Here is a 14,970-nt window from a genome sequence, read left to right as displayed (position 1 = left end):
GCCTCTGGAGATGGTGGAGCGTTAGCGCTAAGCAGCCAGGATCCCTGAGATGCTGTGTGGAGAACAGCTACGCTTGGGTGCTTCCGCCTGCAGAGGGCTTCGAATGAGCAAGAAATGAACACGTGTTTTCTTAAGCCATTGAAACTTTAGGATTTTTTTCTTTTTCAGGGAAAATGAATTAAATTGGTTACTTTATATATCATAATTTTTAGTTTAAAAACATTTACACAGCACTTTATAATTTATAGAGCATTTTTTCATACATATTATTTCCTCTAAATCTCACCATGCTCCTAAGGTAATTTTTCTTTCCTTTAACTTTTATTTTGACATAATTTCAGACTTCTAGAAAAGTTACAAGAAGAGCACAAAGTTTCCTGCGTACCTTCATCCAGATTGCCCAGATCTTACCATTTCACTGCGATGCTTCTTCTCTCTCTCTCTCAATATGTATATACATTACTTTTTCCCTCAACTGTTTGAGAGGAAACTGCAGATATGATGCGCCTTCACCCCGAAATGCTTCAGTGTGCTCCCTAAAAACAAGGACAAGAGATAATGTGTTTTGCAGGGTAGCCTAGTCTGTTCTGGAGCAATCCAGACCACTGTGGCGTTGCTAAATGTGGAAGTTTTAGTATAGACGAAGTTGAAGCTGCAGAACAGAGGTCAAACACTGTCCATTAGGGGAAGCCAGGTCAGAATTTGGAATTAGAATCTCAAAGGAAACAAGTTTTTACTTATCTAATTGATGTTTTATGATATAATACGATTTGGTGTTTAGGGAACCAGATAAGGATTGATGGGAAGGGAATTACTGTGTTCTGGTGTGAGGAGAGAAGTGGTTTCAGGAAAATCTATTTCCTAAACAAGATAAAGCCGGACTTTGTTTCCACTTTGTGGCCATAGTGCGCTATTACTATCACAGTATGTCAACGTGTTTTCAGTAAAATCACTTCTGTTTTGCTCCAGGCCTGAAAATGTGCCACTGGCAATGATGACATTATTAAAAAAGATGTAGTTACTAAAAGTATAGAAAGGTGTCTTTGGATGGGGCGGGAAGGCTGGCAGTTGAAAACAACACTCATTAAACTAAAGGAATGCTGTCCATAAAATTCAAAGTCAGCTGAGGGCTAGACATGTGGGAATGTACTGCCCACCCTTCCGTTTTGGCAGTGACATGGACTCATAAGTCCCAATTTCCAGAGCTGTGTCCTTTTCACTCCTTCCAAATCCACCTCCACTTGAGCTTCAGTCTGTGCCCAGGTTCTGGTTTGAATGAGCCACTGATTTATTTGCAGCCAGCCAGGATCTGGAGTGCAGATGCAAATGGCAGTTCTATCTGGTAAGTGTTGGTGGCAATTGGATCATTTTCTGATTTGCATTCCCAGGGCCTGCAGGTTCTCAGGAAACCACATCTTACAGGCAGTCTGCTGGGGGTTATTTTTAATCTCAGCTATAAATGCCAGTCCATAATAGTTCTTAAAACTGAAAGAGCTTTCATTTGCAAGGCAGAAGATAGTTAGAGACAGAGTCATTCACTTAGCAAAAGTCTTGGGACCAAAAAAGAGATAAGGAGAAGGGACTCAGAATAGAGAGGGCATGGAGATCAGGAGTGAGATAGGGACAGACACAAATGTGGAAGCCATTGGCTGTCTGGCAGACTTCAGCAATGAGAGTGCAGGAGTTTGCTCAGGGAGAGCATGCAAGGAGAGAGAGAAAAGTGCGTCATGGAGCTACCTTGGCATTTTAAGCATTCTGCAGTTCTCTTGCAAAGTCAGTTTTATTATAATTCATGCCTATTTCTGATATCAGCAGTGACTTTTAAGGGGCCATCTCAACTGTTCTTGTCACTTCTCAGTCTCTTGTTTCCTGTCTCTCGCTGGCCCTAGGCCTTGCCTGGAGATGATTTTACTCCAAATTCTAGTCCAGGGTTAGAATTGGTTTATTTGCAGATGTATGCTCAGTGAGGGCATTTCAAAATCCCAGATGAGCTCTCACATAAAGTAGGAATGAATTTTAAAATTTTCAAATCAAGAATGGGAGAAAGCAACTTACATTTTAAAAGTAATTAGTTTAATATCTACCTAGGCCTCACCCCCACCCCAATCCACCTGGTGCGTAAAAACATAATTCTCAGTAAACTCACTCATTTCATGTTACAATCATCCCTCTCAAGATTTTCTCCCGTGCTTTGAGCCTTGCTCTTAGTTAAAGGTAGAAGGAAAGTGGTTGGGGCTGGTCTCCAAGCCAAATATCCAGTCACCAGCCATATCTTTCCCATCTGCAGAGTCAGTGCCGGCAACCCCCTTTCCTCTGACTGTGACACCTGTGTTCAATACGGCACCTCTTCCTCTCCCTTAGACTGCCCCTTCTCTTCCTCACTCTCCTGGAACTAGAGCTCCATTGTTATGTTCAGCTATGCTTGTGCACAGAATCCCATTACTTGATTGTTGGAGCAGTGTCTCCATGGTGATACAGGCACAAGTCTTCCCAGGGAATCAGCCATTCTGTCTTCTTATCTACTTGGCAGGCAAGTTAGAGTTGGCTGGGGTGTCCTAAATTCTGCTTTTATCTTTTCTGTGTTTGTTCTTATGGAAAAATTCCCAAGATAATGGTGAGGGACAAGCGCATAGCTGTGTAGAGTGCATTCTGAGATGTCGCATATGGATGTTTTCCTTTATTTTAAATATCTTAGCCACTTAGCTTATTGATGAAAACCTCTCATTTTTAGCCCAACAATCAGTTGTCACCAATTTAAGCTTTCTGGAAATTTTCTATAAGAAGTGGGAGCTGCCCCTGTCTAATCAATTTGAGGGGTTGATAAATTTTTCAAGGGGTCACATAAGGGAATTAGCAGGTCTGTTAAAAATTGAGAAAAACACTGGCATAAAACAAAAACAAGATAAGCATGTTATCAATAGAGTTAATGTTCCAGTTCAAAAGTTTCCTTAAAAACTTCCTGTAGAAAACCAGTTTGGGAGATTTTTATGACCCCAAATTAAGATTTGGACAATACAAAACTGTCCATAACAAAATATTGTTGGCACCAAAGATTAAGCTTCTGAAAAGGCTCAGAGGTTCTTATGTAGTTAAACAAATATTATGTATAAGGTTTTTGATTTTAAATGTTAGACCAAACAAAATTCATTTGCCTCCCCTTTCTTCAGAGACTTCATTGAGAAAAAAATAATCTCATAATATTGGAGAGAGAGAAGTGGAGATGGCCAGGGTGGACTAGAGATTTCTTCCAGTTTCTTGGATATGGACCATCTATGAAAGCATATTGTTGATGAAGTGGAGTAGAGGATGCTCAGAATATGCACATGGTGGACCTCTGGGAATGTGGTGGCTGATCAGCTTGATGAAAGCCTTGAGGGCCTTGGATGTAGGGTTCCTAGCTTTGAATAGTAAGAATGAGACAGGGTGCAAAATTAGAGGCAGTATTAAAATTTTGTCTGCCAGATAGCTGCGTCAGTGATCCCTTCCAACCCTTTCCCCACCGATGCACACAGAACCATTGACATATTGACAATTCTTTTCTAGGGAAATTGAACACATTTCCCAGGAAGAACTAGAGCTTCTGTGTGGGTGTTTGCACACGGATTAAATTCTTTCTTATTAGACGTTTTAGATTTCCAGGCTATTGTCAGATTCCTCACCCACATACCTGAGAAAAGCCAGTTGTCAGAAGTCAGTCTTGAGGAACTGCATGGCCTAGTTACAAAACAAAGCTCACAATCAGTCTTTTCATTTAGAGAATGTCCTGCTGGGGAATAATACTTACTTACGTAAAGCAACCTTTCTTTTTCCTTCATGAATTAATAATCAAGGATTATCAGAAATAGGAGCAAAATACACAGCGTGAAAGAGAAAGACCAAGATAAACATTCAGAATAAATGATCCCTGAAGAAATAAAGATCAAAGATAACACTTAAAAAATTTAAACTTACATCTTCCGAGAAGGCAGAAAAGGTATTGCCTCCATAAAATAAGAGAAAGATGCTATGAAAAATAAACAAGGAACAAGAAGACACTTTTGGAAATTAAAAATATGATTTAAAATTACATTCACTTAATATATGATTTCAGTAAAAATAAGATGAAGTTAAGGTAATTTCTCTGAATGCAGAGCAAAAATCAAGGTTATCTGAATCATTATTCAGATAACAAATAACAGAAAAGATAAGAGACACAGATGTTTAACTCAGGAGGGCCAAAATCTGACTGAAAGGAATTTTAGGTAACAAGATTAGAGAAAATGAAGAGAAATAAATTATTTTTTAAAAATAGAAGAAAATTTCTCAGTGCTAATAAAAGATATGGTCTTTTGATTGATAAATCCTGAGTTGGGCTTATACAATTTCCACCAAATGGAGCATTCAATACTAGTTACCTAAAGCCATGATCATGCATCTCTCTTACTCATTATAAGTGCCCTGGTTTTGTTTAGAGTGAAAGTGTACACAATCAAAAATTAAAAATAATTTCTTCTACAGATTTCCAAGCAGGGGCATCCATACACACAGTTCTGCCTGAAATATAGAGGTGATGCCTCAGTGTGGAGCAGCCATCCTGTGATGAACAAGAGGGTCGGCAACATGGTAAGGGTGGTAGGACAGGAAGCTAGAATGTTCCTGGGTCCTTAATGACTTCCTGGAGCATTTTCTCTAGTCTGTAGACTTCATTTATGTTAAAAAATATTGGGCATTATATGGTCATTGTAGTCAGATTTCCTGTTCTACGCAGTTGTGGTGCAATCCTAGTGAATCACTAAGGATAAAAAGATCTTAAAATCTTCTAGAGGAAGAAAACACAAAAACTTATACAGGAAAAAGGCACAGGTTGCTTTCTGACTTCCAATTAGTAACAAAATATGCCAAAAGATAACGAAACTTCTTCTAAGTACTTAAGGGAAGTGATTTTAGGCCTGGAACTATATACTCACCAAACTACCAATCAAGAGTGAGAGCAAAATAAAAACATTTCCAGACATTCAAGGACTGAGAGAGTTTACCATCTTACGGTAACCTTTCTGAGGAAGTTACTTGAGGATATGTTCCAGTAAATAAGAGGAAATAATAAATGAAAGAATAAAAACAGAGAGTAAAATGGTGGTTACCAGGGGATGGGGGGTAGGGGAATAGAGTAGATGTTGTTTAAGGGTACAAAGTTATAACGAGTAGTAAATAAGCCCTAGAGATCTAATGCACAGTATAGTGAATATAGACAACAATATTGTATTATAATCATCAAGCTTGCTAAGAGGCTAGAACTTAACTTTTCCAACCAGTAAAAAAAGGATAATTATGTAACATGATAGAGTACTAATTATTGATACAATGGCTATCATATTACAATATATAAATGTATCAAGTTAACATATTATACAGCTTAAATTTACCCAATGTTATATGTCAAATATATCTCAATTAAAGAAAGAAAAGAAAGAGTAAGATGAGATCTAAAGAATAGTTGATAGATATAACCCAGACAATCAGTGAAGAAATTTTCAGTGATGACAAATGTGAGTCAGGGTTAGGAGCCAGTTGTTCAGAATGAAATAACAGGATAAAGGGCTTTGAGAAAGTTGCTTCTGGGAAAAAACAAGTGGATTGCATCCAGCTGATAGTAGCATGATTACAAACCTGAATTGCTTAGAGGAGGTGGTAAAGCATATACTTATCTTTTTTGGGCGGGTGGGGTCTAAACAACATAAAGGAAGACAATTAAGCAGAATTCTCACAAACTCAAACTAAGCTCTTGCGTGTTGTTGAGTAAGTGATGGAGTGTAAGAAAATAAAATGCATTTGATTTTTATGCTGGAAATAGTCTCCTTCTATCTGGGTCTATTGATTGTGTCATTGAACTTAATGGAAAGCACTTTTTGGTTCTGAGTCCAATAATACTTTTAGTAACAATATTAGGAATGCTACTTGTTGGTTCTCCACATTTAAAATAGATTCATAGATAAAGAATAGAAAACTGAACTATAGTTCAGAACAGCATATAACAATATAAAAGGGGTATGTTGCTTTCAGAAGTTAGAAGGTGGAACAGGGGAGAAGAAGTAGAAGGAAGGATAGCAGAGCTAATGTCCTCTTTTTATATAATTTGGAGTTGGTGGACATTAGTATAAATAGTGGAAGAAGAAATTGAAACTTAAAATGATCCTTCAATAATATAAAGGCAACAAGAGTAAGAGCTAAAAGTAGTGTAACTCTTGAAATTTGGGAGGAGGACAAGGGAAAATTTGAGGGCGATGTAAGTGACACTTAAGTCCTTATCTTTTACGGTGACAAGTCAGTGGATGTTCTTTACAGATAGATAGAATAATGTGTGTATATAAGTATGCGCATATGTGTATATGTATATGCACTTGGACGTGTGAGAGTAATCACCATAAAAACGAAAGCTGGAAAGCTATAGAAATGTGGCTTCCAGGGAGTGAAAATTGGAGTGAGGCAGGTGACTGTTGCTTTTCACAAAACACTTTTTCAGCATTTGATTTTCTTTTTTGGCCAAAAACTGGTATTACTTTGATAATAATAATTAAAAAAATAAGCTTGAGGACAGCTAATCTTCAACAAAACTGCCAAGAACATACAATGGAGAAAAGATCATTTCTTCAATAAATGGTGTTGGGAAATCTGGACAACCACTTGCAAAGGGTTGAAAGTAGACCATTATCTCACACCATACACAAAAATAAACTCAAAATGGATCAAAGACTTGAAGATAAGTCCTGAAAGGTAGTACATTCTTTGACATCAAACTTAAAAGGATCTTTTTGAATACCATGTCTGCTCAGACAAGGGAAACAAAAGAAAAAATAAACAAGTGGGTCTTCATCAGACTAAAGAGCTTCTGCAAGGCAAAAGAAACTAGGATCAAAACAAAGAGACAACCCACCAATTGGGAGAAAATACTTGCAAATCATATCTGACAATGAGTTAATCTCCATAATATATAAGGAACTCACACAACTGAACAACAAAAAAACAAACAGCCCAAACAAAAAATGGGCAGAGGAGATGAACAGACATTTTTCCAAAGAAGATAAACAGATGGCCAATAAACACATGAAAAGATGTTCAGCATCACTAATCATCAGGGAAATGCAAATCAAAACTACACTAAGATACCACCTAACATCTGTTAAAATGGCTATAATCACTATGACTAAAAATAAATGTTGGAGAAGGTGTGACCAAAAGGGAACCCTCATACACTGCTGGTGGGAATGCAAACTGGTGCAGCCACTATGGAAAACAGTATGGAGATTCCTCAAAAAACTAAAAATAGAAATACTATAAGATCCAACTATCCCACTACTGGGTATCTACCCAAACAACCTGAAATCAACAATCCAAAGTAACATATGTCCCCCTATGTTCATTGCAGCACTATTCACGATAGTCAAGACATGGAAGCAATCCAAGTGCCCATCTACTGATGACTGGATAAAGAAGATGTAGTATGTGTATATATATGATGGAATACTACTCAGCCATAAAAGAAGACAAAATCACCCATTTGCAACAACAGGGATGGATCTGGAGGGTATTATGCTAAGCGAAAACAGCCAGACTCAGAAAGACAAACACCATATGATTTCACTCATATGTGGAATATAAACAAATACATGGACTAAGAAAACAGTTCAGTGGTTACCAGCAGAAGGGAGGTGGGGAGTGGGCACAGGGGGTGAAGGGGAGCACTTATGTGGTGATGGACAAGAAATAATGTACAATTGAAATTTCACAGTGATCTAAACTGTTATGAATGCAATAAAAAACCCAAACCAAACCAAACAAACAAAAAAACTTGAAACAACACTAATTTCACTTCTGTCATTTTTGGGTAGAGATTTATAAATGAGTAACATTATTATGTTTTTGTAGGTATTGACAATTTCATTTTTAAAAAGCCACATGTGAGAAGTTGATTTATGACGCTTTTAATAGATAACTTTCTAGCAATCGGGCTATTTCACAAGAAAATAAAACCTCACAACATCACCAAAAAATAGTGACAAACAATTGTGACATGTGACATATACTTCCCCAATTATCTGTCACTGGGATGGTTGAGAGCTGCACAAGGAGATATTTTCCCACAGGTGGCTTGTTGATGGCTTTGATGCTCCATCTCCGGGGACCATGACTGTTTTGACTGGCATTGACTTAATGCCTTCAGCCCCTGAGAATGATGAGTTGGAAAAAGTGTTTACAAAGTACACTTAGCAGTTTTCTCAGCATCCAGTATATTATTCAAAATCCATTTGTTAAGGTACATGGAAGCATGTCATCATTTTGAATATCAAATACTTTTTTTTTTAAACAACAACAAAATCCTTGTTAGAGATCAAATGACAAATACTGGCTATGTCTTACTCTCACACCTGAAACAGTCATCTTCCTTCCTAGAGGGCTTTCATGGTGTCAATAGAAGTCACATTACTTGTGGGTAGCCTTTAATGGTGGCCCATATGAGAAATACTGGCTACTTCAGCTAAGTTTTTGGCCCAGTGAGGACTCTCCCAGAAGCGTCCATGTTTACAGATGGTCCTATAGACTGGTTATGAAATGAGGGAGGGTAGTTCACCCCTTTTCCACTCAGGATGATGGCCCTTTCCACTCCGGGTCTTGAGCAATGACTCAACCTGAAGTCCAGGACCTGCTCTGAAAAGAATCAAATGATGTGGAGCATCTATTTCCTGGATTGAAATTTCAAGGTCTTTCTTGCATTTTGCTCTTTTGCCTTTATTTATCTCCTCTTGGAAGTCCATGGACATTGAAGTTCAGAAAATGAGACTCTTTTAAGAAAAGAGTAAAAGAAAAAGAAATAATGCCTCTATATCAGAAGGACTTCAACCTAGTTCTTTGAAGATAGGAAGAGAAGGTAGAACAAGTTTTATTTGGTAATCATAGATTAAATTCTGGAGATTGTTAACATTAGTTGCTACTCTCCAGGTGGCTCCTTTCAGTAATGAATACGGACATCTTATTGCTACCGGCTCTTAGTTAATATCAGCCCTTATATTGGTTCCCCTACAGTGAACCCAGCATATGGGTTAAAACTAAAGGCACACATTCCCAGTTCCCTGGTTCTTTAGTTTCACTCATATGTAAGTGTTGGTTTCTTTAACCTCTGACTGCCTGAGCTATAGAGCCAAATAGAAGTTACAAATTGTTAAAGTCCAGATGGCCTCATGCTGGGCTCCCACTAAAGTTGTGGTTAATCACAGGACCTTGAAGTTCTTTTATACAGAAACTAATGTCCAGAGAATATCAAGAAACCGAAGCTTCCCAGGCCCAACTCCTCGGCTTCCTGATGTCAGAGTCTACCTTCCACCATGGAGATAAACAGCCAAGGACACTCATCTGAGAAATCCTTTGTCTCCTCTGCTGGAAGCAGCCCCAGACACAGGCCAATGGGAAAATGCTGACCAGGAAGGCCACAGCCCCCACTCCCCTGAATAAAACCCCAAATAAAAGCCCCTATCCGTTTCTTAACAGGGAGCTAGCAACTTTTGAGTCACTGGCCCATGCTTTGCTCCCTCTGCCTGGCAAAGTAAAGCCTTTCCCTTTTCACCCAAGACTCTGTTCTCATTATTTGGATTAGCATCAGGATCAGCGACCGAACTTTCGGTAAAAGTATCAGTCATTTATCATGTATACATTATCTTAGTTATTGTTCTGGACTCTCTTGTGAGATCAGCATTATTATCCCCCTCATTTTATGGATGAGGGAGTTAAAATTTGTAAGGTTAGTTATTTGCTCAAGGATAAACAGGTAGTAAATGGCAGAGATTTAGAACTACAACTTGAACTTAACTATTCTACTGGTAGTCTTACTATTCCTTGTCTATAGACTATGTACTTTCTCTCTTGTGGTTATTTTGTTGTTATTGCTGCTACTTTTGTTGTTAAATAATTCAATTTTTTTAAAGGTTCACCAAATTGTCTGCTCCGAGCATGCTTCTAATTACCGATTCCTCAGAATTTCTTTTTCCGTTGATTTTTAGTCTCTGGTTTTTTACATGTATCTCTGTCTAGCCTTTTCAACTCAACTGTAGGTTACCTTGCTCTCCTGTTGAGCAAAAGAAATTCTCTCTGCTAAAAAACCAGCCGATGATATGGGGGATGTTGTTTTATCGTTCATGTAATAGAAATGAGAGAGGCAGCTTTCTGGGCCTTAGCATACCAATAGTGGGTGAATTAGAAACAATTTGTTTCATGTATAGATAATAAAGGACTCACTTAGAGAGATGTTCTACAATTTAGATTTACAAGCAAGCACTTATTAAGTAGACAAAGATTTTAAGTTGGTAGAAACCTCAGTGAATATTCTTCAATACAAAAAATTTTTATCTCAAGTTTAGGAAAAGGAAGGAAGTAAAAAACAATTCAACAAAACACTCAAACCATTTTAGAAATGTAAGCGTAGGGAATAAAGTATATGAGATTGAAAAGCTCGGAAGGATGTTCAATAGCAAAATTGATTTATACGTCTGGTAATAAACTATCCCATTCAAAATACAAAAAGTAGAAACTCATTCTAAAACTTCCAAATGTAGGTTCACAATGCATCTTGGCAAATTAAAAGCTCTGAGGAGAGCTGTGGTGAGAAACTTGTTTACCATGGTTTAACACACGATTTCTTAAACCTATCAGATCAGAGAAACATGTCCCCCATAATTCAAGTTAGCACACACGGAGCGAACTCCTGGCCCTCTGAGAATAGCCGCCACATATCATATGCTAGTTCTTGATCAGTCATGAAAAAAATCTTTGTGCCACTTGTAATTGAACAGACCAAAGATCTGGAAACACAGAGAATGGTTGTGGATATTATAGTAACCACACTAAGTTCTCGACGTTTAGTAGCACAAAACAGCTCAGATTTTGTGTATTTTTTTTAAAGATTTTATTTTTTTCCTTTTTCTCCCCAAAGCCCCCCAGTACATAGTTGTATATTCTTCGTTGTGGGTCCTTCCAGTTGTGGCATGTGGAACGCTACCTCAGCGTGGTTTGATGAGCAGTGCCATGTCCGCGCCCAGGATTCGAACCGAACCAAGGAAACACTGGGCCGCCTGCAGCGGAGGGCGCGAACTTGGCCACGGGGCCAACCCCCTTTTTTTTTTTTTTTTAACAGATATGTTTATACCATTGAAAATTCAGAAGATACAAAAATATATACAGTGAAAGTTGTCTTCTACTTCTGTTTCCCAGCCACCCAATTTATTTCTCTGGAAGAAAACAATGTTATTAGTTTCTTATTAAATTCTTCTGGAGAGAATTTACGTATCTGCAAGCACACATGTTAAAGTATTTTTAAAAACTCTTTTAAATACAAATGATAGTATACTAACGGCTCTGCTTTTTAAACATTTTTTTTTCCCTAATGGTACATTTGTAAGCCTTCCCATATACACATATAAACATATTTATGTTTCCTCTTTCTTTCTTTCCTCTTCTCCTCTCTCCATTCTTTCCTTCCTTCTTTGTATGGATGTCTATCGATAGACATTTCAATTTTATTATTCTTTCTTATTATAAACAGTATTACAACAAATAACTTGTACATATGTCAATTTTTATATGCTCAAGTATATCTGTAAGATAAATTCCCCCCAAGGAAAGTTGCTAAATAAAAGGATATACTCTCATAATTTTTGTAGGTGTTACTAAACTGCACTTGAGGAAGTAGCAGTTAACATTTGCATCAATTGATGAGATTGCCTGGTCCCCAAAATCATGTATAGTGTGTTACCAAACTTTTGATGTTTGCTAATCTGATAGGTGAAAAATTATATCTGAAAGTAGTCTTTTAAGGTTTGGAAAACAAAATTGGAAATAAACATCAAGATGTTAAGTAAAAACAAAAGGTTCCAAAAAATTTATATTCAGTTTGAGCCCATACACATTTAGAAAATGTTAACAAAAGTTGTCTCAGCGGGGCCGGCCCGGTGGCGCAGTGGTTAAGTTTGTACGTTCCACTTTGGCAGCCCAGGGTTCGCTGGTTGGGATCCTGGGTTCGGACATGGCACCACTCATCAGGCCATGCTGAGGTGGCATCCCACATGGCACAACCAGACAGACCCACAACTATAATATACAACTAGGTACTGGGGGGCTTTGGGGAGAAGAAGCAGAAAAGAAACAAAAATTAGTAACAGATGTTAGCTCACGTGTCAATCTTAAAAAAAAAATTTTCTAAGTGCCAGCACGAGAAATTCTGACTTAACTGATCTAGGATCAGGCCTGGGCACTGGTATTTTCAAAAGTCTTCCTTAGAAGGCCGGTCCTGGTGACCTAGTGGTTAAGTTCAGCATGCTCCACTTCAGCAGCCTGGGTTCAGTTCCTGGGCACAGACCTATACCACTCTGTTAGTGGCCGTGCTGGGCTGATGGCCCACATACTAAAGAATAGAGTAAGATTGGCGTGGATATTAGCTCAGGGTGAATCTTCCTCAGCAAAAGAAAAAAGGAAGAAAGAAAGAAAGAAAATCTTCCCTAGAGATTCTAATGTACAGCCAGTGTCTAGAATCACTGCTTTCGACAGAACAAAGAGAGGTCGAAAAAGAAGGATCAGGTAAAGAATATGTCAAGCATCACTAAGATTGTGCCATGAAGTAAAAGACAGAAATGAATATCAACCTCTTATACAAAAAAACCACATCAGGTAAAAAGATCAAATCAGGTTTGGGGTAGAAAGGAGGCAGGAAGAGACTCTCCCCCCCCGCCCCCCCACCAGGTGAGGGAAAAGCAGAGCTGGTTGGGTTAGGTGTTGTGGTATTATCTGAGTGTTAGTCATAGAGTCTAGTCTTTTAGGTAAAGATGAACTCGAGCCTGAAGCCTCTTCAAGGCTCTTCTCAACCCAGGGTTGTCCTGAATCAGTAGAATGGAGTGACCAGCAGGGTAGGCCGCCATGATGATTTTGCACGAAATGTTCCAGGAACTGTTGATGTCAAAGATGTTGGACATATAGAGAAATAGAGCAATTGCATTGAAAACGTAGAGAATGAGAAAGTAGCTGGTAGCTTTGATGGCCCCCATGTGAGCCTCCATGCTGGGGTCCCTGAAGCCAGTGGCATTACTTTCCATGTATAGGGTGTGTTTCTTGAGAGAGATGATCAGCAGGGTGGCTGCAAGGATGAACATGATCAGAGGAATGAGGATCCCCAGGTAATAGAAAAGAACCAGATTGAACACATTTGTCTCAGTGAAGTATTTTTTCTCAGTGGAGTTGGAGGAGGGGATAGGAAAAGAATTGTTAGAATACACGGTGTAGATGTCTTTGAAGAAGACCACACTGTTGCCCAAGGAAATAAGCATTGATAGCCATAGAAGCCAGGGCATCAATCCAGAAATTCTCCACTTCAGCTTGAGGAAAACGGGGTAGGAGAAATCAGCAATCTTCACAAAGTAGAAGAAACTGAGCCAGGCAGCAAACCAGAGGCTACAATAATTTAAGAACATGAAACTTACTTTGAATGTGTCATATACAACATCTTCATTATAAAAACTTGGGGATGTTGAGCTGAAGGTAAGTTCTAGCATCAGGAAGCTTTGGAGAGCTATTCGGGATACGCTCAGGAAAAGCAGGATCCTGCCACTTGTGGAAACTGCCTTATTCTGAATCCATTCAGCTGCATTTATAGCCACGATGAATCCATTTGCAAAGATACCAATGATGCATTCAGCGCCTATAATTGTGAAAACTAAGGTGATCCAAAAAGGTGACAATTTATTTTCTGGGGAACCGCAGGTTTTCATCATGCTGAGTTATTACTCCTCTTTGGTGTCTGGAGGAAAATTTCTCCCTAGAATTTGATGGGCAGATCCCTGAAAGCTTCCACTATTTGTGTCACAGGAGGAAGCAGTTGATGCATCATTTCCAAATTCAGTCCATTTGTTTATCTCAGAATTCTTAGCTCTAAATCTGGAGATGCAAATGATGGAAGCATTTGGTTCCCAGTGCTCTCTCCGTTCTTTTGGGCATGTTGGTATTAGTTCAGTCACTGGGCCCAAGGAAGGACTTGAGTAGACTTTCTTTTATAAACCACTAGCATGGTACTGAGAGTAGTATTCTTTACTAGTTCCAGTTAATTCAAACATCTGCCCACCAATCAACATTTAACTTAGTTTCACTTGTGACCTCAGGGAACTGATTGAAAATAATAATAATAACTTTAAAGATATATAAAGTTCTTTTTATGTGCTAGGCACTGTTCAAACACTTTATTATCATGTTTAAGCCTCACAACAACCCTGTGAAGAGTGTACTTTTATTATCTTTATGTTGCAGATGAGGAAACTGAGGCTAAATAACTTATCCAGTCACACATCCATAGAGAGATAGAGCTGAGATTCAACCACAAGTCACCTGGTCCCCGAGTCCCTTTTCTTACCTACTATGTTTATTACCAAGACCTGTAGAGCCTTTTGTATGTGCCAAAGACTAAATGCAAGGTTGACAAGGTAACATTTTTTTCCTGGTAGTCTTTTATGGTGTCCTCGCCATTTAAGGGAAGAATACTTGAGTTGGAAAAACCCCCCAATTTTCCACCTGTGAGACTTTCTTTACTACTCACACAGAACACTTCACTTCTGACACTTCTGGTCACCAAATGAGTGGGCTTTTTCCCCCCACACCAAGCAGTTCTATGACACCAGCTGGGTGTCCTACAGTTTAACTGAATTCTGACATTGTCTACCTGGAGATAGCATCAGATCTCAGAGGCTAAGGGCTCAGTCCCACAAGACTGTCCCCACCCCATGTCAGATGCTAATTGCAAGTCCAGGTTGTCTTATGCTCCTGACCGATCAGTTATAAATCAGAGATTCCCATGATCCCCTTCCTCGGGTTTGATTAATTTGCTGGAGTGGCTCAGAACTCAAGAAAACATTTTACTTAGGCTTACCAGTTTATTATAATAAGATGTGATAAAAGATACAGATGAAC

The 14,970-nt window shown here is 38.6% G+C and overlaps 1 protein-coding gene across 1 annotated transcript; it reads right to left on the bottom strand.

Moving 5' to 3' along the window:
• Positions 1–12,824: 12,824 nt before the first annotated feature.
• On the bottom strand, positions 12,825–13,784 carry TAS2R39 (taste 2 receptor member 39). The gene has a single exon (XM_046668804.1). It carries the CDS (start codon positions 13,782–13,784, stop codon positions 12,825–12,827), a length of 960 nt encoding a protein of 319 aa, XP_046524760.1.
• Positions 13,785–14,970: the final 1,186 nt, after the last annotated feature.

Source organism: Equus quagga, chromosome 8 (assembly GCF_021613505.1).
Source record: "Equus quagga isolate Etosha38 chromosome 8, UCLA_HA_Equagga_1.0, whole genome shotgun sequence".
Classification (NCBI taxonomy): Eukaryota; Metazoa; Chordata; class Mammalia; order Perissodactyla; family Equidae; genus Equus; species Equus quagga.
This window is presented reverse-complemented; position numbering and strand designations above follow the sequence as displayed.

Excerpts from the sequence above, each read along its gene's own strand:
- TAS2R39 (XM_046668804.1), bottom strand. The coding sequence starts at position 13,784 with ATGATGAAAACCTGCGGTTCCCCAGAAAATAAATTGTCACCTTTTTGG.